The sequence below is a fragment of the Bipolaris victoriae genome (genome assembly GCF_000527765.1).
Source record: "Bipolaris victoriae FI3 unplaced genomic scaffold scaffold_7, whole genome shotgun sequence".
Lineage (NCBI taxonomy): Eukaryota > Fungi > Ascomycota > Dothideomycetes > Pleosporales > Pleosporaceae > Bipolaris > Bipolaris victoriae.
In genome coordinates this window covers 289,143-314,606 of record NW_014575385.1, presented here as the reverse complement: position 1 = coordinate 314,606, position 25,464 = coordinate 289,143, and the positions used below count along the sequence as shown (strand labels likewise).

The window sequence follows — 25,464 nt, the reverse complement described above, 5'->3', positions numbered from 1 at the left end:
GCCCTTTAAAGCTATAGGTCTCGCGTACGTCGCTAGATATTTCTTGTATATCGTAATCCATTCTTCACTCTAAACTTGATCTTGTCCCAAACCTTGGCTGTACGGGACCCGGCACGCGGTCGGCCGGATGCTTCACTCAACGCGTTGGCACGTGACATCGTATATAGTCCTTTCGGAGCTTGGTGGTGACAAATCGAGGCTCTTGCCTGTCACAAGACACACACTCGAAACGTGTCTCTTTACCCCAGTTACATGTACCCTCGTCTTGTTCTTTTGCTTTTGTTCGAACATGGTCGAAAGCATCACATCATCGAGCAGATCATGCCTTTGTCAAGTGGGTGTTCCGAGTCAGGGGAGTCCACGCAAGGTCATGCTTACCAACTGTTCGCAAGATCATCTTGGGCACCGTTGTCTTTCCGCTTACAGTGCAAGCGAGCGCCATAGGTCGTTGTATCAACAGGGTGAGACGCTGCCCAGGCCAGGGCAATGAGGGGAAGCTCGGAAGAGGGATGGTCTATGGCCTGCGCGACGGATTGGCAGGGCGTCCCCGACCGACTTGCCTCGGCTGCTTCTCAGCTCCACTATTCAGCTGGGGTCAACCGTCACTAGTCGACGATGAAAGGCATGATGCGTCCTACGATTGAATCGTACATCGCGCTGGCGAGCCCCTTCCTCACAACACCCGATATCGCGATATCGAACCTCGGTGTTTTTGCTACTGTATACTTTTTGCCTATTGACCGCTAATCATGTCAGGTAAGCGCGATCTAACTTCGTACATCACCTTGCATCCCTAACCACCTGCTAATCGGTCTTGTCATCGCAGCTCTTCCGCTCGCGCTTCCCGCAGCCGCCGCTGGACTCGCATACCTTAACGGTCGCCATGGCTTCACCTACGACCTGACGCTGCTATCTGCCCTCGTACGCAGCTCCATCGATAGCGCAGTCCGCCAACGACGCGACACTTGGAACCTCTTTTACGAACTCGAATCACATGCTAAATCGTCACGAGCAAACCACACTTGGATCATCTTCCAGGGAAATTCGTGGACATATGCGCAGGCGTATGATGTTGTGCTCCGCTATGGAGTATGGCTGAAGAGCAAGGGCGTGGAGAAAGGCGATATTGTTGCCATGGACTTTATAAACTCCGACGTCTTCGTATGGGTGTGGTTTGGCCTCTGGAGCATTGGCGCAAGCCCGGCCTTTATCAACTACAACCTCACGGGCAAACCGCTTGTACATACCATCAAGACGAGTACGGCCAAGTTGGTGCTTGTGGATCAAGAATTCAAGGCCAACTTCAACGAGGATGCACTGAGGGAACAAGGCCTCACTCGGACGGATAACACGGACAAGCTCGAGTATACATTTGAAGTCGAGTCTGATGTCCCGCCATCTATCGAGAAGCAGGCTCAGCGACAGGTTGAAGTCATCTTCTTTGACGGTGCATTGGCATCTCACATTCTCACACAACTGCCAACGCGCTTCCCTGATTCAGTTCGCTCAGTCAAGGAACGCACAAGCATGGCCATGCTCATCTATACATCTGGCACAACAGGTCTCCCTAAGCCTGCCTTGATGTCATGGGGCCGATGTGTTGGTGCTTCCATGGCTGGGTCAGTTTGGGTCGGACTCAAGAACGATATTCTGTACACATCTATGCCGCTGTACCACAGCTCAGCTTCAATCCTAGGTCTATGCGCCACCCTCCGCGCTGGAACCACCATCTGCTTGTCGAGGAAGTTTTCTCACAAGACCTTTTGGCCCGAAATCCGTTCTTCCAATGCCACCATCCTCCAATATGTTGGCGAAACGTGCCGATACCTCCTCTCCGCTCCTCCATCGCCCCAAGACAAACAGCACAAGCTCCGCGCAGCGTTCGGTAACGGCTTACGCCCTGACGTCTGGGAAGCTTTCAAGGAGCGCTTTGGCATAGAGACCGTTTACGAATTCTATGCCGCAACAGAAGCACCTAGTGGGCTCTTCAACCTCTCGACAAACTCCTTTTCTACCGGTGCGATTGCACGTAACGGCACAATAGTCAACACGCTCCTGGGACAGAAACTTTGCCTCGTACGCCTGGACCCCGACTCTGACCCGCCAGAGCCCATCCGTGACCCCAAAACAGGCCTATGCAAAATCTGCGACTATAACGAACCGGGTGAAATGCTCAGCAAGCTCGATGCCACAGACATCACCAAGGCCTTTCAAGGCTACTACGGCAACTCAAAAGCAACAAACAGCAAGATCATCCGCGACGTCAAGAAGAAAGGAGACGCATACTTCCGCACTGGCGACCTTATGCGCTGGGACGACCAAGGCCGCTTCTGGTTCGTCGACCGCATCGGCGACACATTCCGCTGGAAAGCAGAAAACGTCTCTACAGCTGAAGTCAGCGAAGTCCTCGGCAGACACCCCGCTGTCGCCGAAGCAAACGTCTACGGCGTCCAGGTCCCGCGCCACGACGGCCGCGCAGGCTGTGCCGCAGTCGTGTTCAAAGACCAGTCTACCTCTCCTTCCGACGCGGTCCTGACGTCTCTGGCCCAGCATGTCAAGAGCCAGTTGCCAGCTTTTGCGGCCCCGATTTGGATTCGCGTTACGAAGGAGATGCAGCTCACGGGCACGAATAAACAGCAGAAGCATTTGTTGCAAAAGGAAGGTATTGATCCTGAGGTTGTGGAGGGCCAAGGCGATGTCTTGTATTGGCTTAGGGACGGTGCTTATGTTCGTTTTACGAAGGATGATTTGAAAAAGATCGAAGGTGGAGGAGTTAAGCTTTGAGGTTCTCTTGTCATAATCATTGGGTATTTTTTTTCAAGATATAGGAGTAAAATGGCGTGATACCATTTTGTAGGAATCTTTTATTGTTGTTTTTGATCTTATTTGAAGAAGGTGAATTGATGCTTGGTGAAGCTGACGAGTTATGGCCATTTTTTTTTTCTTTTCAAGGTACTAATTCTACACTGCCTTTGCCTTTCGCGTCTTCCTAGGTTTCTTCTTCGTAGGCTCCTCGTATAATTCATCTTCGTCATCTTCATCATCTTCATCATCTTCTCCACCATCTTCGCCTGTACCTTGATCTTCCTTCTCCGCCAATTCCGCAGCCTTGTTCGTCCCAACCTTCCTCTTCTTCCTCCCACCATTCGCACCCTCATCCCGTTCCACACCCTCCTCGCTCTCGCCCTCACTTCCCCCCCTCGCCCCCTCCCTCTCCGCCAACCTCGTCAACGCAGCTCCTAGCCTCTTCCCCGCGGCCCCCTTCCCCTTCCTCTTCCCACTCGGCCCACCCTCTGCACCCCTGACCCTCGGTGCAAACGCCCCCACCCCTACACTCCCCTCAAAGAACCTCGTGATATTCGCCTGCGTCCCCTCTTTTTCCCTGCGATTCATATCGCGGATCACAGGCACAAGCACCTCATCCGTACGCTCGGTGCTCCATCCAATCTGCGAACTGAGATACGCGCGCAGCGCAGCGAGGTCAGGGACGCCCCATTGGAAGGGCTCGGGACTGGAATCGACTTCCGGGTGTAGATATGCGTCTGCTACCCTTGGATCTGGGAAAGACGCGGGTAGGAAAAGCTTGGTAGCTTGATTTTTCCGGAAACGGCGTCGAAATGAGGATTGGGCATCTTCTAATTTCTTGATGGACCCGTTTTGTACGCCGTCCCACCACTTTCTGAAGCTGGTCAGATCGTTGAATTCGGAGAGGATTTCTAGCGCGGTAACGGGGCCGATGCCCGGGATGCCTTCTGTGTAGTCGGAACCGAGGAGTTGGGCGATGTCGATTAGTTTTTCGCGGGTGAGACTGAATTCAGAGGTTAGATCTGAGGAGAGGTAGCATTCGACGAATTTGGCGGCGTTGAACATGTTCTTGTAGACGCGGGTGCCGCCGAAGAGGAACGTGTCTGAGTCGTCGGTTACGATGCCGTCGACGAGGCCTAGGTTGACGAGTTCGGCGCATTGGGCTTCAGCTTCCATGGGTGCGGTGATGTATGGGAGGCCGAATAAGGTGAGGAGCTGTTGGCACTCGGAAATCATTGTTTGCGTGACTTCGTCGGCGTCTCGACGGTCTTTCTTCTGCTGAGCACGTAGTTGCTTGAGTTCTTCGTCAAAGTCTACCCGTGCGGCGGTGTTGTTGCTTAGTTCCTGGGCGAAACGTGCGTGCTCTTCAGCCTCTTTGGCTAGAGAGGCAAATAGCTCTTCATCTTCTGGGTCAGAGTATTGGTCAGAATCGTTGCTTTCTACAATATCTATAGGAACACTGTCGTCAGCAACGCCACTGTATGGTACAATCGGCTTCGTAAGGTCTTCTGGACCCTGTAATGGCGAAAACTCTCTTTGAGGTTGACGTGGCTTTTCCTGTCTAATCGGGACGTCCTCAAATTCGGGCGATGGAGACTTTGGCTGCTCGGGTGCTGAAGTCGATTCACCTTGCAAAAGTACATCCTCGAATTCAGGTGACGGTGATTTGACAGATGTATGTTCAGGAGCCGGATCCGTCTGCATAGGTACATCTTCAAATTCATCAGACGGTGTTTCAGAAGCTTGCCGTGTCTCTGACTTTGACTCCACATCGTTTGTTGCTTTCTGTCGCGCGTGCCTTTCGTCTTCCGGCTCACTCTCCGACCAGTCCACTGGCTCCTCATCAGAATCCTCGGCGAATGGGCCCTTCTTCACCAAAGTAGGATCTTGAGGAGGTGGCGGTAGCTGATGTGGAGAAAGCGGTTTTGGTGGCTCTGCTCGAACTTTGTCCGCCAAATCACCCATCTTCAACTCGGCTTCTCCAGTTTGTACATCCTCCATCTGCACATCAGCGTCATTATCTGAGTCAATCTCTATTACCTGCTTCTGACTTTGACTTTCGGGTGCATCTACATCAATGACTTCCTTCGTATCTTGCTTGCGCAAACTTGGAAGTTCTTGGAACTGGAATCTGCTCTTTTCTTCTTGGCGAGCTTCCTCCCATAGCAACTTTTCTTCCTGTCGTTGGGAGTTGACTTCTGAAGCAATATCCCGTGACGCATTGAACCAAGGCGGAAGTGGCGCTGCAATCTTTTTTTCCTCTGCATAGTTCTTCTCAAAGCCTCCAGCATTCTCAGCCTCCAATTTTTCCATCTTTTTCTTGCCAAGCAGGGAGTTACCCAGATTGAGTCTCTCAAACGGAAGAGGCCCGTCGAAACCTGAGGAATTGATCTTTCCTGGTGCAGATTCGATAGGTGATGAAGATGGTTGAGTGTTAGATTTAGACAATGGTTTTTGCACGTTAGTAGGACGTTTTGGCTTGCGAGACTCGGCCAGCGCAGCCTGTAGATCCATCTCATCTTCGCTATCACTGCCTTCAAAAGGGCCCTTCGTAGCCAATTTGTTACTGCGTTGATTGGCAAGCCTTCCAATAGCAAGTCCAGAGCCCTTGGTCCCAGCGAAGGGATTAGTCTCTTCAGCACGCCTTTGTGGAAAAACCTCACGGACTGGATCATCTTCAGACTCTTCAGCAGTTTCTTGATGTTGTTGTACTCCTGATTGCATTGACAATGCAATCGCTTGCTGTAACTGTTCGTTCTCAAGATCGTCGCCCGCCTCCTCGGTCAAATCGTTACCGCCATTGGCATGCACGTCCATCCAGTCTTGGTCTTCGTTCTCATCGGCAAGAAACAACGAATCGGGGTTTTGGTCCACTGGCGCAGCCCTTTTGGGAGCAGACTGTCTTGGGTTTTCTTTCCTTGACCTGTAAAGCTGCCGGCGCCTTGTTGCCAATTCATTTGCAATGAACTCGCGACCTTCTTTTTCCTGGGCACTCAATCCTGCTTTAGGTTTAGGGAGCCGATTCAAGCCTTCTATGGGCACATCCTCAAAATCCTCATCATCTTCCCATTCCTCATCATCTTTAGTTGGGGGTTGGGGCAGTTCTACTTCAATTGGTTTGTGAGCTTTTCCAACTTCCTTGTTTAAGACCACTCCAAGGGCCCAACCACCCTCAACCCCGTCATTCTTTACGAGGACATACTCCCTGTCTCTCTCACCAGCAACGCGATTGAAACCACCACTGCCAAAGGAATCGTCGTTCATGCCGTTGAGATTCATCAAGCGTTGCGTAAGTTCATTGCGTTCGCGCACACGCTCAATCTGGAACTTAGAGAACGCCATTCTGTCGGGAAACATTGCATCAAGCTGTTCCTTTGAGTGACCCATCCTGAGCCGACTTCGCAGCCTGGCTGCGTTCAGAATATTATAGCGATCAGCTGGGGGCAAACTTTGGAAAAAGTGGCCATCAAAGTCGATCTTGGAGAAATCATAAACGTTGATGTCTTCGCCTCTGTCGAACTGCCGCGCATACTCTTCTAGTTCCTCTAGAGACATGACTCTCGGATCGTTCGCAGCGCCCATTTCCGACATGGATTTGCCCAGATCTGGCAAATGATATTGGTCCTTTCTTTTGAATGTGCGGTTCTGTGTCCGTTCCTGGGGGGTTTGGAGTAGTTCGTCTGCATAAACCAAGTTTTCAGGTATCTCCTCATCTTGTTGGGTTTCCCGTGAATGTTTGGCGGCTTCCTTCCTCTTCTTGTCCTCTTCCTCCGCAGCCCTCTGCATTTGTATGGCTAACAACTTCCCAGCTGTCTTGAGTGCATCGTCTCGTCTGCCCTCCCGGCGCGACTTACGGTGGCGGATAGTCTGTCGCTTCAGGGCCGGGGCGCCCCCGTCGAAGACGAACACAGGCTTTATGCCGATGAAAAGTAGCTTACATACTCGGCGAAAGAAGCCGACAATGTGGCTGTTCCGCAACGCATTTCCTTCCTTGTCGCGCACGGCTTTGAGGAACTGGTAGATCCAGATGGACGCATCGACAGCCAGTCGTTTCTTGTTCAGCGTCTCAATCTTAATCGGCCGCGCGCAGGGTTGCAAAACGGTCCAGAGGCCAGTAACACCCATTACGCTCTTCTATGAGCATGAGCCATCAATTTCGACAGGTAAAGTGTGTGCCTGTATCACTCAAGGTGAGTTTTAACTAGGTGCTTGCTGCCTGGTGATCGCGCGTTCAAGGCGCGTCGTCAATGACGACATGCCAAGCCTGGCCCACGTTCCCACGCGACCTTCACGTGCTTGAGCTGAACCTTCTTCAGACGTCTCCCAGTCTTGTTGTGTGCAGGATTATTGGTCTCTCAAAATTACAATTTCTACGGTTTAGTTCAGCTATTATACATATCAAAATGGTCTGTCTATATTTCTTGTTACTCAAGCCCAAGGCCAACGCCAACACCAACGGTTTGCGATTCCTTTCTGTCTTCTTCGTCGTCACCAAAATCTGCGTCGCCATGATCCTCTTTATCTCCTACTCCTGCATCTACATCATGGAAATCACTGCCTTTATGCTGATGCTTATATCGAGAAGAGTTTTGGGTCACATCGTCGTCATCAGAGTCATCAAAGACTCTGCTCTGTTTCCTCCCGGTCGGGAAATCACCCAACCCACCCGGAGGTCGCAACTCGAACATGGAATTAGGACGGTCGTGGCTGTATGTTCCAGCACGTGAATTGACTTGAGCAGCTGTAGGCTGCGCGAGGTCAGGTCGTGGGGAGGCTTGTGGAGAAATGGCTGACCACCAGCCACTTAGCCGCTTAGACAACGAAGGGCTATCTGGGACATCAGTCTGCTTATCCACATTTGTCGTGATCTTGTCCAGCTTCCCCTTCTTCTTTCGGGTGAAATTAAAGCCCAGAGGGAGATCTATTGGTGATCCAGGTCTTGAAAGCCCGGCAGATGAAGAAGACTCTGAACCAGATGCAGGGTATGGAGCGTCTCCGGTAGGTCCATCGCTATGTGTTCGCTTGAGCAAGCTGCGGAGATCTTCTTCACTGAGGGTGTTGATTACTTCTTCATCGCGTACGCCACGAGGTCTGTATCTGCGCCTGCCCTCCTGAATGGCGCGTTCTAGCTTGGCTCGGTTCGCAATGAACTTTAGTTTTGGAAACGCAGATTGCTGGCCAACATGAATCATGCGTGCTAGTCTTTGTGGGGTAGGGTCAGATAAGATATGAATGAAGTCCGAAGGGATGGACTTGGGCCAAATGGTGATGGTTCCGCTAAAGCGTTGCAGCCAGAGCTCGCTCCAATCCTGACCAAGGGGTCTCGGCAATAGTTCGAGGTGACGGAGAACCTTGAGCCATTTGTAAAGATCAAGTTTGAGATACTACGAATATAGTTAGAGGAGGACTAAGTAAAGGTTTCGTGGTATTGAAGAGGTAGTTGGTTGAGTGCTGGGATGTTCGTTACGTACCTGCTCCGTAGCTGAACCGAGAAAGCCACCTCTCCAACCGCGCCCGCGTCGGTGAGTGACAGGTTGACCAACTGATCCACGCGACGAAAAGAAAAAGATATTAATGTGCGGATTAACCTGACTAACGATCGAGAAGCGCACATTGAAATGAAGATTCAGTGCCTTGAGTGGGATGTCCGTCCTACAGACCGCGTGAGTCGTCACAAGGTGGCAATTATGCGGATTCAATGACTTACCTTAGACTTCCATCTTTCCACTTGTGACCGAAAGAGAAGGGCGAAAGACTTCCATCCTTATTCTTCTTCATGAGTACAACTGGGTTGAGGATTCCAGGAACAGCAGCCGAAGCTAAAACCGCCGACCAAATGACACAGTCAGGGGCAGTGATGTAGTTTGCTAGAATAGTTGGTGAGTGCGGATCAGCTGGCACGCAGGAGACATTGAGTATGCGGCCGGTTCTTTGGTATGCTTCTTTGAATGTCAGGCTGCCATGTGTCATCCAAGCACACCTCCGGGCCCAATCCACACTGTCGAACCTAGCACCAGTCTTCCACCATCTTTTTGACCATGTGAGAATTCCTTCATGGCAGGCGGTGATGCGGTGGGCAAGCGCTGGTACAAGCAAACTCTTGAGTTCTTCATCGGTCCTTGTGCACAGCAGCGCAGCAACAAGGGCGCCACCTGAAGTGCCAGTGATGACTTCGGGTAGTAACTCAGCGTCCATCAGAGCTTTAGCCACACCAAAGTGGTAGTAGGCAAAAGTGGCTCCTCCTGATAGACATAGTGCAGTGCGACCAAAGTTACTGCCCAAGTGCTTGAAGAGGGCGCGCTTGTTGTCAGCGTCGAGCTGCGTGGTCCGCAAGAGAAATGACAGGGAGGCCTCGGCTTCGTCCACGAAGTTTTGAACAAGAGTTTTGGTTCCGTAGTATGTTTCGCTGTACAGCCGAGGGTTCTCAAATCCGACGAAGTTGTTCTTCATGGAGGCTACGTAAGACGTTAGCCGATTGTTCTCGTATACAGGAGTATGGTATATTCTTACCCTCCAGCAGCGCACGAAGGTCCTCGACAGCCGTGTGAGGGCCTGTGGTGTGTTTGGAGCCTGAAGCACTGTTCTCATCAGCCTCTGCCTTTTCCCGCAGCTTGACCATCTGCTGGTGTACCCTCGCGATGGTCTTGCTGTCATAGTAAGCGTATTCGGCCTTCTCTTTCCACGCATCGTTGCCAAGATAGGTGTCTATTTCCTTTGCGCCCTGTATCCATTCCTCATATGATCTCGCATCCTGAAGGCGTTGGCGCAGCCTCTGGCGTGTTCCGCGCCATGTGACCCAGTGCTCATATAGATAAATGTACAAGCGCGTGAAGACGTAGCCGATACTCAGGAAGAGCAGCCATCCGAGCACGACAATCAGCAGCGGCCACTTGAGCAGTATGTAGACGAAACCCTCGCGCGTCTCGTCCTTGCCGCGACGTGGGGGGGCCTTTGTCTTCTTGCGCCGCTTGACGCGCTGGTGGACGGGGCGCCAGTCATTTTGGGCAGTGATGAAGGCACGTTCGGGCGGAGGCGAAGTGAGGTCCTCGGTCGATGGCGAATTCTCTGGCGCAGCGAGCGCTTTGGCGAATTCAATAAAATGGTCTTCTTCGACAAAGTCGTTATCGTAGTCGGGCAAGAGGGTGAAGTCGAAGCCGGCGGCCGAGTATGGCTCCGGGCCGTCTGTCTTCTTATCGATGTCAGCCATGTGTTTGGGAGTGACGAGACGTATATTTCATCGCAGAATACAAAGGAACATATCACGTCAGATGATATGGACTCAGGGTGTTGAGAGCGGCATGTGAGGCTCGAAGCTTCGGGGGTTTACGTCACAGGGCCTGCCGAGGCCTGGGCCCTGCGCCCCGGAACCCTTCCGACGTTCATGCACAGAAATCCTCCTTGCTCGCTACTCGCTATTCCAATTGCTGTACCTGCACCCGCACCCGTACCCGTACCACTCCACACTCGCCCAAATCACAGAGCTAATGCGGCCTCGTTCCCATGGGCTCCAGGCCGCGATCTGCTCAACAACTCATCGCCTACGCCAATGGCCATCGCAAAGATGCCTCATGACCCTTGCCATTGAGACATCATGCGATGATACTTCGGTGGCTATAATTGAAAAAGGAAACCACCATGGCCACGTGACAGCAAAACTGCATTTCCACGATAAAGTCACGTCCAACAACTCAGTATACCAAGGCGTGCATCCCCTCATATCGCTTCAATCTCACCAGGAGAGCCTTGCGACACTTGTGCATGAAGCCATGCGCCATCTCCCAATGCGCAATGGGTCTGTTCTTCCGAATGCAGGGTCGACGCAGTCAGGCCAAGTAGACGTTGCAACAAGAAGACTGCCCGACTTCATCTCCGTTACACGTGGGCCTGGTATGCGTAGTAATCTGTTCACGGGCCTCGACACCGCAAAGGGCCTTGCTGTAGCATGGCAGGTACTGCACGCTGGTCTCCTCATGAACCTGCCACTGACACCTACCCCAGAAACCTCTCGTTGGTGTTCACCACATGCAAGCACATGCTCTCACGCCGCGAATGGTGAGCGCTCTTGAATCCTGTGCCCATCCATCGCCTGAGCCTGCGCCCAAGTTTCCGTTCCTGTCAGTGCTAGCATCTGGTGGCCACACGTTACTCATCCACTCTGCTTCTTTGACACACCACCATGTATTGGGGTCGACAAATGACATTGCTATTGGAGAATGCTTGGACAAGATTGCTCGTGTCGTCTTGCCTGCACAGTTGCTGCAAACAACCAAGAGCACCATGTATGGAGCACTCCTTGAAGCATTTGCATTTCCTAATTCAGGTCTGGAAGGCCAAACAACTTTGACCTCACCATCTGCGCAGTCCATACACTCCGCTGAAAGTTATTTGAGTACGCATGGTCATCGGTATGAATGGTATACAGTCCCGACAAATCACGAAGATGCAATCCGGAGAAACACTACTAAATGGGGTTGGGCTCTCAACAAGCCACTGACTAAATCCGGTGGGGGCGTCAAGATTAATAGCCTTGAGATGAGCTTTTCAGGCATTACCACAATGGTCGAGCGCATCGTACGATATGGCATGGACCCTAATACGAGGAAATTCAACAAGGTTGAGCGAGCAGCTACTGAGGTTGAAATCGAAGAGAGAATAGATCTGGCAAGAGAAACTATGCGCGCAGTTTTCGAGCACTTAGCTTCACGAGTGGTGTTAGGCCTGCAATCCCAGCGAGATGTCACCACATCAAAGCCTGCCCTCGTCATGGCTGGAGGTGTCGCTGCGAACTCCCTTCTTCGACACATGTGCGTCCACTCAACTCCTAGGACTTGCGCCCGCTGTCATTCGGCTTTAGAAACTGATCAAGCTAACCTGTTATCAGACTTGCATGTACCCTTTGTGCTCACGGATTTCCAGATGTTGAGCTGTACTTTCCTCCTCCCAAATTTTGCACCGACAATGCTGCCATGATTGGATGGGCCGGGCTCGAGATGTTCGAAGCGGGATACATCGACCCACTAAGCATTCGCGCCATACGAAAATGGCCACTGGACAAACTTCTAGATCCCCCAGAAGACGGATGACGGCCAAGCACGTCCTATATGCAACAGGGCTCTCTTCCTCCCTTGGCTCCCGGGACTACACCACCTATATCCGCCTTCCCGGGTATTCCATAGTGAAAACAAACAACCAGTCAATAGTCAGTTTGTCTGCAAGCAGGGTCAGTGTTACTGTCATGGTTCGGCATCTCGTGATTGCGAGAACAATCTGATTGCCATGAGCGCTCTCAGTTCGACGGCTGTTGCGCTCTTCATATTCCCTCCCGGCACGTCGCACAGTTACCAACATACATATACCGAGGTATGAGCTGTGGGAGTTCGCTACCGGGTTGTGATGTTCCCAATCGGGGCTATATAACCATGTCTTGGTCATATCAAACAAAACCAAGGGATTCTGGTAAGGTTGATTCTGGACCGAGGTCATGCAAGCGAAGTAGTTTCGTTGGTTGAGCGACACGATTGTTAAAGTTGGTTCATATATTATGCAAAGTCCTCACGAGAGAAACCCTGCATTCTCGGCTGTTTGCAACCATGGCACGATCACGCAAAATACCCAGCAATATAGCCAGACAAGATGCACTTTAATTTTCCCGACACCTTCCACATTTTGTAAATTCAACACACGCTACTGGACAGGGTTTGCCTAAAATTAGGTTTCTCCCAAGTGACACTGCAGGTAGACCCGGCGGTTATCACTGTATATTGCGCTGCGAGATCGAAGCACAACCTAAAGCCCAGAACATGGACTATCAAGCCTCGCTAATGCAGAGGCCTACGGTGTCACACAGATGCAACCGATGTTCACTAAGGATTCAGGGCGCGTGGTCTCGTATCTTTAATCTTGGCACTGTATCATTGCATGTTCTCCTAGATTGACCAGAATCGGTGACTGGAGAAACGTCTATAACTTTGCCACAAAGGTCGCAACGAAAGAGCAGAGTTACACCACGGAATTGTAAATTTGGTCTTGCACCATACATTCTCGAGCAAACATGGCTCCTGCACGCAACAGTGTGCTAGTGCTACTTGGCCTTGCAATCAGGTTTGTTATTCTGCCTGCGTCTATCTACAGATACCGACGTGTTTTAGTATCCGTGCTGCACCTGCTGGCTTTCAAGAGCGTCAAGTAGAGATAACTCCACCTCAGCAAAGCGTCTCATGGGATACTGGAAATCCGGAGCCCACTGAGGGCCCCTACGAGCCTGTCAATCCACCAAAGCCAACAGACCAGATCAGCCTTGGAAAACCGTCATTCTGGATTAGCTGGGAGACTAGTGAGCCTGAACCGACACCCGAACCTGAATACCCCCCGCCAAAACCGAGCGACCAAATCAGTATTGGTAATCCAACCTATAGCATCAGCTGGGATGGAGAAGGCCCGGGTGCATCCTCGACGCCCACTCCTGTGCCCACACCCACACCAAAACCAACTCCAGAGTACCCATCCGTTACATCGTCACCATCTGTCTCGATAAGCTCCAGAAAGTCGACTTCGTCCACAAAGGTTTCTTCGACCAGAAAGCCAGGATATCCTCCTTGGAACCCGTGGCCACCAAGACCAACGACTTTCAAATCCACAACGAGGCCCAAACCGTCGTCAACCCAGCCAACATCAACAAAGGAAGTACAAACCAGCTCACCGCCACCCCAGTATAGCATAAGCTGGAACATGGAGCAACGTGATGTTAAGCCTACGTCTACAAAGAAGCCAAAGCCTACCCCGACTCCTAAGCCTACGTCCAAGGTGACTCCCAAGCCAACGTCCAAGGTAACTCCTAAGCCTACATCCAAGTCCACACCCCCATCAACTTCAAAAGCCACACCTAAACCCACCCCAACATTCACTTCAAAAGCCACCCCTACTCCTACTCCTACCCCTACCCCCAAGCCTACACCAACCCCAGCCCCAGAACCCGACACCACCTCCTACGCTCCCCCCGACATCACCCTCGGCCCCCCCAGCTTCAGCATAAGCTGGGGAAAACGCTCACCAGAACCTACTTCTGCCCCCTTCCCCGAGGACGACTCCGAGGATCCCTTCCCCGAAGACGACCCCTTCCCAGAAGAAGAAGATCCAGACTTCCCCCCACCCACCATCCCCACCCCTCCTCCCAACGAAATCAGCATTCAACCCCCGACCGCAACCGTCATCTGGGGCAAACGTCAAGATGAGGATGAGGACGATGATTTCCCACCTCCATCTATCCCAAGTCAAGTTAATAGTGTGGGGGTCGAGCAACCTACTGCAACGGTGATTTGGGGGAAGAGACAAGATGGAGGTGAGGAGGATGATGATGATTTTCCGCCGCCGTCCATCCCGAGTCAGGTTAATAGTGTGGGGGTTGAACAACCCACTGCGACGGTGATTTGGGGGTGAGTGTGGTTGTGGTACGGAGGAAAGGGAAGGGAGATTGGGAAGGAGAGGGGGGAGGTTGTAGTCAATTTGCGTTATGAGGAATTTGGATTTGTTAGGAGATGTTCGTACTGTGATTTTTCTTATGTAAAGGTTTGGTAGAGAGTATGATGCCAATGTACTGTGTTGCCCATGCGATGTTTCTTGAGGCTACATGTGTGTGTGTGTGTGTGAATATTCCAGTGCATCGTTCTTACATTGAAGTGTATTAGCAACAAGCAGCTGGGGGTGGGGATACCTTGCTACCCTCGTCCCAGCGAAATCGCATAAAAAAATTCGCTATCAGCGTTGCTATATCCTCCTTTTGACTGCCCCGAAAGAAAAAAACCCGTTACAAACTCTGTGTTCATATCGACATGATATACTCGTGAGCGAACCCCTCTTCCTGAATACTGTTGGCAAACAAAGAAAAAGCGGGTGATGAGACTATCAACAGAAAGCTGTACACCCTACATCTTGGTTCGACTACGACCGGCGGCGCGAGTAATACGCAATGACATCGTTGCCCTGTCTGGCACCCTCGAGAAACGCGAGAGCAACGTCTTCGATGCGGTGACAGCGTGATCGAAGCGTCACTGCAAAGTTATGTGAGATGCTGTTCGCGTGTGCATCTCCCGTCTCGTCGTAGCGAAGTTGAAACGAATCTACCAAAGCGGCAATGAAACCTTGGATATGTACGAGACTAACGCGTTCACGATGCATGCCAAACGCTCGCGCAATGCCTGCCACCGCTTGTACAGTATGTGTGGTGATGGTATTGCGCTGTTCGCGCATGCGATCAGAAACGTGGCGTGTGCGTCTACGAGGTTGAAATGCGGATAGGTTTAGAAGCTGAGAGCAGATGGGATCACTTTGTGCCACGGTGTGAAGGTCGGCGATAGGGAAGTGATGTAGAATTGCTTCGGCGGGTACCGAAGCCCATACCATGCGTTCTGCGAGCTATTAGTAAATTGGATAAGGCAGCGAGCAGACTGACGGCTTACCTGCGTGGCCTTTATAGCGAGCCCACCATGCCTGGCCTTCGGACTTGAGCATTCGAAGGACGTCTGCTGCCGGCAATGTCTTATTTGGCGTTGTGAGTGAGAGATCATCCAATGCAACTGCCATTGCGTTAGGTAAAGTCAGTTTTGAATTTCTCGAAATAAAGCATATCACTCACCAATAGCTATGCACGGGTCATCCATAGTGCTTGCTTTGACCAAAGCCTGGAGTAAGCTTGTAGACAAGGAAACAAAAGTAGACGCCCCGCCCTTCAAACACAAATCTGTAAACCCATGGTTAATATAGATTCTAGGAAGACTTCTTTTCTTCTAGTTACTTACGCAGGTTGGTCAACAGCTTAAGTGCAGCCCTGCCCTCACCGTCCGGAGTGAATGGAGGAGGATGCTCACCGCGCCAGATGGAAAATGCCTGGCTGACGAATCCGTCTTCTTCACTGAATGGCGTGCGACTGTTCTTATCCCAGACGCGAAAGGCAATGTTTCGCTTGATAGGCTCTATAAGGGACCGCAATTTTTTCACTGAAGCCGCACGGGGGCTCGGGTTTTCAACATCAGACCACTTTTCCTCTTGATTGTCTGTGGACAATGCTACATTCCCAAGCAGACATTCTGACATCGATATTGCTTGCTGATCTGACGACAATACAACAGATTGAGTCAATCGAGAAATTCGACCCTTTTCTTTCTCCTTCTGCGCAGCGCGGCGAACCAGGGACCTATACAGTCTTCTGGTCCTTGGGGACTTCGCCCACCGCGCGGCGCCAGAATTGAACGCAATTTCTATTTCTCTGCGCTGTAAACTGACACCTAAGTCTATGGCAGTTTCTTCGATAATCCCACGGATAGCATTGTACCGCCCTTGTGGATCGTGAAATGGAATAGCCATTACCCGGGCGTACTCAGGAAAGGCGCGCCCGCCAAACAGCAACACGTGGCCCTCAAACTGATGCCGTACGACTGATACACGAAGATCAAGGCCTGTGACATGGTTGAAGACCCGGGGAAGAGTAGTCGGGTTGGAATCGTCGTACCACCTATACAGAATGGTCAACAGTTCCCGTTGATCCTCATCCCATGAATGTGATGGGGCTCTTTCAATCCTTCGGAGAGCTGCCAGAGATTGCAGATTACTTAAATCTCTTGAAGACGATACCGGTGTAACGCGATCGCTAGAGTCACTCATTGTGAGTGTGAGTTTGCGGGGTACTGATTGGGAACCTCTTGCAGTGTTACTTGACTTGGAGCGGCTGGTACCACCAGAATATAGAAGATTGCGACCAGTTCTGTTTGGTGCCATACGGCGAGGACAAGGTGTGGAATATGACTCGATGCTATTGGACGCGAAACTTGAAGAGCTTCCTTGACTGTTGGAAAGACCTATACCGTCTGGCTTGGGTGTATGGTTGTTTTCATGTAACCAGGAGGAGGCAGAAGAAGAACAATGCGATGCTTGCGTCGAGCCTTCTCTTTCTGAAGGCGAAGACGAGTCTGGAGATTCGAAAAACAAACTTCCTTTCCAGGGCTCAATGTCAAGCGAAGTTCCGAAAACATCCTCATACGGTGGAAGGGTCAACTCTCGTTGTGTATGGTCGCAGTTACTAGCTAGAAACCCTTGTGGATTGTTAGCACTTGTATCGTAGGAGAAAACAATCAGTAATGGTTATCTCTTGCCTTGTAAATCTTGTTCTGTGGCGGCAGGTGACTGCTCATGTTGAGGCTGCTCTTCCACTGCTTGAGTGATGATAACTTCCGATGTTGGCTCCCACATCATCATCCCGGCGTCGATTTCCCGCCATATGTGAGTTTTCATGATAAGGTTGCTCAAAATACACTTTTGAATTGCTTGTCAAATTTAAAGATGAAGCAAGACCTTTGGTGCTGCATACTGTTGGTAGTACAGTATACTAGCATACCAAGCCTTAAGTAAACGCGAAACGCCATCTGACGTATGACGGGCGCGTTTATCGTGTGGTGAAGTGAACAAGGCTCGTGCGTATGTGTCGTGATATCCGTGAGGCGACGAGAGCTGCAAGGACGAGTGCTGTAGGTGCAGGTGCTTACTCATTGCTGCCAAGATGGGAAGTGAAGAAGTTACGAGGCAAGTACCCTATGCTCTTACCCAGCAATCCACACGTGATTTCCTGTAGCTCTATCAGTCCAAACTACACGTGCATCCTCACCGCCTCATTCCAGTAACATGCTCAATCGGTAATAGTGAGAGTCAATGACTTGCCAACAAGGGTGACTCATCATGAAGCAAACAGCAAACAATTTTGAGCAGTATCATTCGTCTAGCCTAAAGTGATATACTAGGCACAGAATAATATTATACACGGGGCGTAGGTAATATACTATAGGCGTGGGTGAGAAAAACTGGACGTCTACAATAAACCAAACGTGTGCATAGTGGACAAAGAAAAGGAAACGATATTACCCTCCCACGCTACGTGACATTCGTTATCTGTAAAAGGAGTGATTTGGAAAAACCAAGGGAGAAAGTTGAGTTGGATGTATGAAGGTTGTGATCATAAGACTTTTCGGGGCATTAGATAGGATGATGAGGGCACAAGTAGGGTAACCCGTCTTTGCAAAAGGCCGTTGAGTTCGCAAAAAAAAAACAAGAAAACGAGATTTTTTCCCCTCGGTGATTGGAAAGCCGTAATCAAAGTAGGCGTGCACCCGATATGCGTACGCAACAGTGAAAGAAGTGAACAGTAAAGGTTGCCTGTGATACTCCTAGAGCATGCGAGAGAAGTTGATTTCGATACTGAATCGTAAAAGCGGGGTTCCTGGATTGACGGTACGGTGTGGTCGCATTTGCTTGTTTTGGGGTGAGTGTAGTGACGGGTTGCTGGGTATTGCATAAGCGCCCGAGCGCGGTGCTTTGGCTGCTGCGAACATGCATATGCGAGGTCCACGCACAGACGGCCCATGAACGGTTCGATAAGAGGACGCCATCTTACGCCGGAAGGCCCCCCACCAACAAAAACAACGACGCCTCGTGGAAGTGCACACGGGCTCGCTTATTTGTGACCGTGCTGCTCGGTGCAGATCTTCCTGACGACCCACTTCTCCCAGAACTTGCGTTGCTGGTTGGTGACCATGACACCATCGTCTCCTAACGTGTCTACACTGTCCATATGACCGTTGCAATTGCACCAGGTGACCGAGGCTGGGGTGTCTGGCATGGGTGGGAAGTGGAGAGTTCCGCCCTGCTCCGGTTCCGGCTCGTCGGTTTCAGTATCCGATTCTGTACCAGCTATCGAGCTATCGTCGTGATCGTGTCCATTAATGCTGTGATTGTCGAATGGCTCCTCTTGTTCCCCATCATATTCCCAGTCTTCGCTCTCGTCACTGCTGTCGCTTCCAACAAGAGGGTCGTCTGGCACTTCAGCCCCCAACACCCACTGCTCATCGAAATGTTGCTCGTAATCAATTCGTCTTAAGCTGACCCAGTCGAGCCTTGGGAGATCGTCCCGCAGACAAGGCAGGACATCTTTCCATCTACTGCCTTGCCTCAAAAGTACGTCTCGGAGCCGCAATCCGCGCAATGTCTCTCGATGTCTCTGTGCAAAGCCAATGATTTCTTCTGCGTCTAGCCGCCATGCCTGTATACCAAAAGCTTGTAACTTGTCCCACTTGACGTTATGGAAAAGTTCCTCTAGTTGGATGGAGAGTGGCCTGTACGATGGAAAGCCGATATGTAACGCCTCTATGTTCTTGGCTGCAGTGAATAGGGCCTTGGATAGGGAAGAGAGGTCTCGCATGCGCACATCAAGGTCGGTGCTATCATCAAAGTGTAACTCTAAGCAAGTCAGGCGACTGGCAAGGATACTCAATGTGGATGGTGGATTCTCAACGGCACTCGACACACTCTGTGGACTAAGCATGGGCGATGATATTCTTGAGCATGGAGATCCTGACTTGAGAAGGGCCTGACCTATTGTCTTTGCACTGTGCAGGCAGGCCGGAGGCCACCGTGGGACTAAATCGTTTAGTTCATGGCTCCGCATGTAATTAATAAGCTTCCCCTCTTCCTGGTCCTGGACGCGTAGAATCTGAATGTGCTGAAGGGAGGTGAATTGGCGAAGTGCTATGTGGAGAATGCGGGCATCTTCTCCAGTGCGGACAATTTCTCTCTGCTCGTTTGCCTTTGTCTGGAAGTGACGAACATCAAAGAGGGCGAAGCTGTTGGGCTGGGTATGGAGAAGTTCTTGTAACCGCTCCCGTCCTACAGCCGAGTTAGTGTTGGGTAGGTATATGGGATTTGAGGGAGGGTTGAGAGAAAAGGGTTAGTCGGACCTTCGTCATAGAAGAACGGGACCATGTAGCTGAATTTCTTGACACGGCGGGCAATGTGCGGCTGGCTGGCAATCTTCTCGAGCCGGTCGAGGCCTCTTTTGGAGAAACGGGTGGTGATACGTGAGAACTGATGGATGATGCCGAGGTCGGAAAACTTTCTGCAGGTCAGGCGAAAGGCGGCGATGGTCTGGGCCTGGTCGTGGTCTGGAGGCAGAGGCAGCTTGAAGCTCTCCTGGGAGAGATAGGCGCGGCGTTCGAGGCTAATGGGCTTTTCGGGTTCTGAGGCGACATATTCGAGAATGATGCGAAGAAGCTCGTCGGCAAGATCAAGGATACCCATTTTATGTGGGACTATTCATGACGGCAGTGGGAGGATAGGATTGCTATGGCGGGGGGTTGCTCGGGCGGGCAGGAGCGCAGGGCACGAGGGATATAGTGGTAGTGTGGGAGCAGGAGGAGCAGGAGCGAGAGCAGCGAGAGCGGGAAAAAGAGAGACACAGAGACAGAGACAGACAGAGACAGAGCAAAGGCTCGGGCCGGATCGGGACAGGAGATGGACGGCCGACGCGAGGCGGATGGAGGGCTGTCGCGGGCCAGGCTTGCCAACTGACAGCGTGGTGTTATCCGGCGGCGATGTTCTGTGAGACGAGACAAGCGAGGCGAGGAGCAGCCAGAGGGCAGAGGGGCAGGGCCGGGGATGGGAATGCATGACCTTCTTCGCTAGTAGTCAGCTAAGCGTCGCTGGAGTTGAGGACGACGAGTGGACACGCACCGCGGCCACAGCGGCCACTCCCCTGCCTGCCCTCTGCAAAAGCCCCCAATGGCACGGGGCGCCTTAGCCTGCAAACCGCCTAGCGCTCACATGACCTGACCTCGACGCGGCCGCCCGCCATAAGCACCCGTCGAGTGACGGGACCGTGGCTCCTCCCGCCTCGACTCTCGCGGATTCGTTGTCTGCCCACCGCCAGGCCTGCACCTCCTGCACTACCACTGCCACCGCTGCCCGACAAAGGTGGGGCCCCTCTCCCCTCTAAACTCTACCTACCCATCCGACACCCCGACACCCATGGATGCGATGCGTTGCCAGCACAGCATGCGTCTCGAGCGCTTGTGACGCTAATCACCCGACCCGCAGAGCGTCATCACCACGATACCACGGCCGTGCCCTTGGAATCGCCCAGCCCACGCATCGCAAACCACGGCACACGCCGCCCGCAAGCCCTGGCTGGCTGGCTGGCTGACTGACTGACTGACTTGTCACGGACTGCCTCTCTCGATTGCATATATCATTCCTGCCCTCGTCTCCCATGTCCGATGCCAATGCCAATGCTAATGCTAGCTACCATGATGTATCAAACTTCCCCCCCCCGGCACCGCCTGCAGTGGCCTCGCCCGCCTCGCCCGCCCGTCTCAATGGGTACAAGACGACGCCCGCGTGCCTCTGCTCGTCTGACAGCAAACGTGTTGCTCGTATCCAAGCCCTATATGTGCCCCCCTCCACAACGTCATTTGCTTTTTGTGCCGTCGTGTCGCCTCATCCCATCGCACCCAGCCCTAGTGTGCCGTTACACAAGCACTCAATCCAGACGTCGACTTGTCTTTTTTTCCACCCTGTCCACCCGTCCACCCGTCCATCGACTTACATACCGCCACATACCGCCTCAACTCGCCCTGTCTTTATCCGTCATTTCCGCCTGATTGTCTTCGCCTCATCTTCACCTCAACCCCCTGTGCTCTAGACCCGACTGCGCTCGCTGCATTTGCGCCGGATCTCCGTACTGCTCAGCTTGCTCTCGAAAGATTCGTCCACGTTGTCTTCTTCGCTGGCATCGAGAACCGCAACCTCAAACACCTCGAGCGCCTCCCAGCCCTGCTCCTTGCGCTTTTCGTTGACTGCCGCACCCCCGCTCCTCGTTTCCAGCGACAGCACCAGGGCGGTAATGTCCTTGTCCGTGATGGTCGGGCCAAAAGGATCCCATATCTCGACATGTTTGATGGTGAGCCCAAAGGGATAGCTGACGTGCACGGCATGGCCATTTGGCCCAGGCTCATTCAGTTCCTCGACACGAATCCGTTCGTCATCCGGAGATCCAAAGTAGACAAGGTGTGAGAGAAAGTCGTGTACCGATTCCTGGCGTTGCTTCCAGCTCTCCAGCTGGTCTGCATACTTTTTCTTCTGTAGCAGGGCATCGCCGGTGATTCCAACGGTAAGCACGCTGGGTTTTGACTCTGAAGTAGACGACTGCCGTCTCCCCAGCATGAATGCGAACATGGTTAGCAGCAGCTTGTGGCCAATGTGGAGATGATCAAAAGTTCCTCCAACAGCTACCGAGATGTGGTTCGTAGCTGCACTGTCCTGTTGGGAAGATGACTCTGGTGCCGAAGCGTCTACACTCACTAGTCCGCCTCGGACTTTGTTCACTGCGTATTGAGACTTGGCCAGAGATGTAAAGGCCTTCAGCACTTGCTCGCCCTGTTCGCTCTCGACTGAATAGACGACGTGCCATGGCCGAGGGCTGCGAGCTAGTGTGTGCATGTCGACGGCTGGCCCTTGGAGTTCCTGCTCTGGAGTAGCATCCGGCAGGGGCCCGGTCAGGTGACCGTCTCTTGGGTATGCCACCAGCACAATGCGGGCGTCGATGCCTTCCTCATCTTCTGTATCGATAGCATGCCTGCTTGTCGTTATGCAAACGAGTTTGTAGAGGTCAGCGACTAGCTGCTGCGTGATGGCGTAATACGGTCCCCGCGGCGCATCAAGATGTCCGTACAGATGCGGGCATGGCAAAGCAATTTCCAGGAGAGTCTGCCCCTGTGATTTAGACTGTGATGCTGCCAACTCTTTCAAAACGGTGCATATTGGGGCGTTGTATGCAGCCTTGAGTGCTGCATACGATGACGGAGCTGGTGCAGGCGGCAGCAACAACAGGGCACGGTGGACTGACTTGCGTGAGGGCGGCATGGTTTCAAAATGACGAGCAATCACTATGCGAACCAGAGGTGTGGTCGGAACAGAGACAGAGTTGAATGCAATACGTCTTGCGAGCAGAGGGAGCATCAATCGCGGGGGCTCTTATGCAATGTCCGTCCTCTTGCCCGCCCTGGACGTGAATGGGAGGGTTGGTTGGAGGGGTGGTGGGGAACATTTGCCGAGACAGAGCCGCCCAGGGACTCTACATACGCCAACCGCACATGTCGCTTTCCCAGACGACTCCACGCCGCAACCGTTGCACGTCACTTTGTTTTTCTTTTCCCTCTTGGTGAGCCAGCGCGGTAGGAATTGCAGGCGCCATGCCCTTCGGACACCACCACCAGAATGCGCCCCTCGACCCAGCGCAGGGCATCTATGCCGCCGCTTCGGCGCTTGGGAGTATGTAGGCCTCCGGGGCACTCTACCTGAACACCAGCTGATAACCATCTCCCCCATCCGCAGGCATAGGAGCGCCTGGAGGCAATCTGCGCGCGGCAACCCAGGGCACCACACGGGCGGGCACCGATGCCTTTCTGCCAGGAAGCAGTGGCAATGCCCAAGCACCGGGCGAAGCGTACATGGCATCCACGGCACCGCCAGCTGCAAACTCGAGCTTCGATACGCCGCGACACAAAGTGCCCAGCATGGGAGGGCGCGCCCCCGAAGAGCACCATGTATCGGCAGCAGTAGGCCAGCATGCCTCAGTGCCCCCTCCAGCGACGTCGGGTCAGCAAATGTACAACCCGCCCGACACCTATCGGTCGGCGCCCAACATCAACCTTGACCATGGCACCCCGCAAAACAGCCAGTATGCTTCTCCCGCTGTGCCCGGCAGTCTTCAGCCTGCAAGCGGTGCGGCGTCGCAGCAACAGCAACAGCAGCAGCCACCGCAGCCACCGCAGCCACAACCGTCCCAGCAGCCGCAACAGCAACAACAGCGACCCGGCCCTACCACTTCTTACACTGCCCCCGTTGGGCCTCCCCAGACGCAGATAGCCACGAACGCTCAGCAGTACACGCTACCCACGCGCTCAAACACAATTAGCCAGTCCCAGCACTCCCCCCACTCGTCGCACTCGTACTCGCGCTCCAGCCCAGCCGGCCTGGGCCCTGACCAGAAATACATTCCTTTTTCCAATACCCCCGAGCAGCAGCAGCCCAAGTACGCCGCAGGCACGCCCGCGCAAAAGTACTATCCCACGACCCCTTCGGGCGCCGCATCCCAATCTCCCCTTGGCCTCGCGGATATTAGACCACGCGCAAACTCAAACATGGAGCCTGAGAGTGCGGGCCACGGCAACCCAACCCTCGGCGACATGAACAAGGTGCCTTCCAACAGCAACTACCTCGCCCCCTGGAGCATATACGCCTTCGATTGGTGCAAGTGGAATGTATCGGGGAGCAACAGCGCCGGCAAGATGGCCGTGGGCAGTTACCTAGAAGACAACCACAACTTTGTAAGCAGTCATTTGGGAACGATGAGACCTCAACTAATGCGCTGTTTAGATTCGCATCCTCGACACGCAGATTGCGCCCCAAGACGTCTCCGCCCCTGGCGCAACCCCCTTTGGCCTTGAATACAACGCCATTGCCGAAGCCACATGTTCTTTCCCAGTCACACGCATGCTGTGGGAGCCTCCCTCGTCACAGAAACAGTCGACAGACCTCCTCGCAACGTCTGGCGACCACCTGCGCCTGTGGTCGCTACCTCAAGCCTCTGGAAACACAACGAGCAACACCATCACACGCTCATCATCCGTGAATACACGAGAACCTCAGCTTCCTAAGCTTACACCACTTGCGCTTCTCTCCAATTCCAAGACACCAGAGCATACCGCCCCGCTCACGTCCCTTGACTGGAACACTATGTCGCCAAAGCTCATCATCACCTCCAGCATAGACACAACTTGCACAATTTGGGACATTCCTTCTCTTACAGCAAAGACACAATTGATTGCTCACGATAAGGAAGTCTTTGATGTTCGCTTCTGCGCAGGCAGTGTCGACGTCTTTGTGAGCTGCGGTGCCGATGGAAGTGTACGCATGTTTGATCTGCGCAGCCTCGAACACAGCACAATCATCTACGAGCCTTCTGATAAGGGTGCTGATAGAGACAAGAGTGAGTACATGCTGTTTTCCTATGTATACGAGTAACTAACTTCAAACAGGCTCGCCAACTGGCCGCATGTCTCCGACCAAAGCACAGCAGACCATGTCGTATGCTCCACCGCTGCTCCGACTCGCCGCTTCTCCACACGACTCACACCTCCTTGCTACTTTCGCCGCCGACTCCAATCTCATCCGTATCCTCGATGTTAGACAACCCGGCCAAGCTCTGCTCGAGCTTCGCGGTCACTCTGCAGCTGTCAACAGTATAGAATGGAACCCTTCTCGGAGAGGAATGCTCGCGTCTGGCGCCGACGATTCGCTCGTCTTGATATGGGATCTGCTACATGCAAACAATGGTGCTACAATCAGTGGTGAACACGCCTCAACACAGCCCCCACCTCCACCTGCAAACTCACATCCCGCAAATGGCGCTGCAAACCAGCAGAATGCACCAGTCGGCCAAAAGGGTCCGTACGCTAGCTGGCGATGCGACTATGAAGTCGGCAACCTTAGCTGGGCTCCTCAGAGCGCACTGACTGGACAAGGCGGCGAATGGGTCGGTGTTGCTGGCGGACGTGGTATCTGGGGTGTCAAGTTATGATGAGTGTTTCAAATCGGGAATCCATGAGGGAGAAAAAAACCCCAGTGATGAAGGAAGGAAGGCCAATCATGTGACATATGAGCAAGGAGAGACGTTACGAAACGCCGTCTTGTAAATGACACTGCTGGTATGGAACAGCCAGACGAAGAAAGAAGAAAAACAAGTGCATAAACTGTTCATGTCTGGTCTGGCCTTTTTTGTTCTCC

At 52.7% G+C, this 25,464-nt stretch overlaps 11 protein-coding genes across 11 annotated transcripts; 4 read left to right on the top strand and 7 right to left on the bottom strand.

The window, feature by feature from the left end:
- Positions 1 to 749: 749 nt before the first annotated feature.
- On the top strand, positions 750 to 2,784 carry COCVIDRAFT_22837 (hypothetical protein; the record flags this gene model as incomplete). Its single annotated transcript, XM_014705605.1, has 2 exons — positions 750 to 756; positions 827 to 2,784. 2 exons carry the CDS (start codon positions 750 to 752, stop codon positions 2,782 to 2,784), a joined length of 1,965 nt encoding a protein of 654 aa, XP_014561091.1.
- Positions 2,785 to 2,961: 177 nt separating this feature from the next.
- On the bottom strand, positions 2,962 to 6,930 carry COCVIDRAFT_22836 (hypothetical protein; the record flags this gene model as incomplete). The annotated part of the gene is made up of 1 exon (XM_014705604.1): positions 2,962 to 6,930. One exon carries the CDS (start codon positions 6,928 to 6,930, stop codon positions 2,962 to 2,964), a length of 3,969 nt encoding a protein of 1,322 aa, XP_014561090.1.
- Positions 6,931 to 7,229: 299 nt separating this feature from the next.
- On the bottom strand, positions 7,230 to 10,012 carry COCVIDRAFT_87449 (hypothetical protein; the record flags this gene model as incomplete). Its single annotated transcript, XM_014705705.1, has 4 exons — positions 7,230 to 8,189; positions 8,277 to 8,457; positions 8,513 to 9,260; positions 9,316 to 10,012. 4 exons carry the CDS (start codon positions 10,010 to 10,012, stop codon positions 7,230 to 7,232), a joined length of 2,586 nt encoding a protein of 861 aa, XP_014561191.1.
- Positions 10,013 to 10,373: 361 nt separating this feature from the next.
- Positions 10,374 to 11,888, top strand: COCVIDRAFT_87283 (hypothetical protein; the record flags this gene model as incomplete). The annotated part of the gene is made up of 3 exons (XM_014705704.1): positions 10,374 to 10,754; positions 10,804 to 11,609; positions 11,687 to 11,888. 3 exons carry the CDS (start codon positions 10,374 to 10,376, stop codon positions 11,886 to 11,888), a joined length of 1,389 nt encoding a protein of 462 aa, XP_014561190.1.
- Positions 11,889 to 12,856: 968 nt separating this feature from the next.
- Positions 12,857 to 14,241, top strand: COCVIDRAFT_22833 (hypothetical protein; the record flags this gene model as incomplete). Its single annotated transcript, XM_014705603.1, has 2 exons — positions 12,857 to 12,906; positions 12,954 to 14,241. The coding sequence occupies 2 exons, from the start codon at positions 12,857 to 12,859 to the stop codon at positions 14,239 to 14,241; spliced, it is 1,338 nt and encodes a 445-aa protein (XP_014561089.1).
- A 501-nt stretch (positions 14,242 to 14,742) lies between these two features.
- On the bottom strand, positions 14,743 to 16,461 carry COCVIDRAFT_87601 (hypothetical protein; the record flags this gene model as incomplete). Its single annotated transcript, XM_014705703.1, has 3 exons — positions 14,743 to 15,209; positions 15,437 to 15,541; positions 15,600 to 16,461. The coding sequence occupies 3 exons, from the start codon at positions 16,459 to 16,461 to the stop codon at positions 14,743 to 14,745; spliced, it is 1,434 nt and encodes a 477-aa protein (XP_014561189.1).
- A 669-nt stretch (positions 16,462 to 17,130) lies between these two features.
- On the bottom strand, positions 17,131 to 17,343 carry COCVIDRAFT_87163 (hypothetical protein; the record flags this gene model as incomplete). Its single annotated transcript, XM_014705702.1, has 1 exon — positions 17,131 to 17,343. One exon carries the CDS (start codon positions 17,341 to 17,343, stop codon positions 17,131 to 17,133), a length of 213 nt encoding a protein of 70 aa, XP_014561188.1.
- A 597-nt stretch (positions 17,344 to 17,940) lies between these two features.
- COCVIDRAFT_87596 (hypothetical protein) lies at positions 17,941 to 18,183 on the bottom strand (the record flags this gene model as incomplete). Its single annotated transcript, XM_014705701.1, has 1 exon — positions 17,941 to 18,183. One exon carries the CDS (start codon positions 18,181 to 18,183, stop codon positions 17,941 to 17,943), a length of 243 nt encoding a protein of 80 aa, XP_014561187.1.
- Positions 18,184 to 18,301: 118 nt separating this feature from the next.
- On the bottom strand, positions 18,302 to 19,920 carry COCVIDRAFT_12262 (hypothetical protein; the record flags this gene model as incomplete). Its single annotated transcript, XM_014705584.1, has 2 exons — positions 18,302 to 19,509; positions 19,581 to 19,920. 2 exons carry the CDS (start codon positions 19,918 to 19,920, stop codon positions 18,302 to 18,304), a joined length of 1,548 nt encoding a protein of 515 aa, XP_014561070.1.
- Positions 19,921 to 21,315: 1,395 nt separating this feature from the next.
- Positions 21,316 to 22,539, bottom strand: COCVIDRAFT_87496 (hypothetical protein; the record flags this gene model as incomplete). The annotated part of the gene is made up of 1 exon (XM_014705700.1): positions 21,316 to 22,539. One exon carries the CDS (start codon positions 22,537 to 22,539, stop codon positions 21,316 to 21,318), a length of 1,224 nt encoding a protein of 407 aa, XP_014561186.1.
- Positions 22,540 to 22,868: 329 nt separating this feature from the next.
- On the top strand, positions 22,869 to 25,258 carry COCVIDRAFT_87343 (hypothetical protein; the record flags this gene model as incomplete). The annotated part of the gene is made up of 4 exons (XM_014705699.1): positions 22,869 to 22,947; positions 23,011 to 24,005; positions 24,055 to 24,667; positions 24,717 to 25,258. 4 exons carry the CDS (start codon positions 22,869 to 22,871, stop codon positions 25,256 to 25,258), a joined length of 2,229 nt encoding a protein of 742 aa, XP_014561185.1.
- Between the last annotated feature and the right edge of the window lie 206 nt (positions 25,259 to 25,464).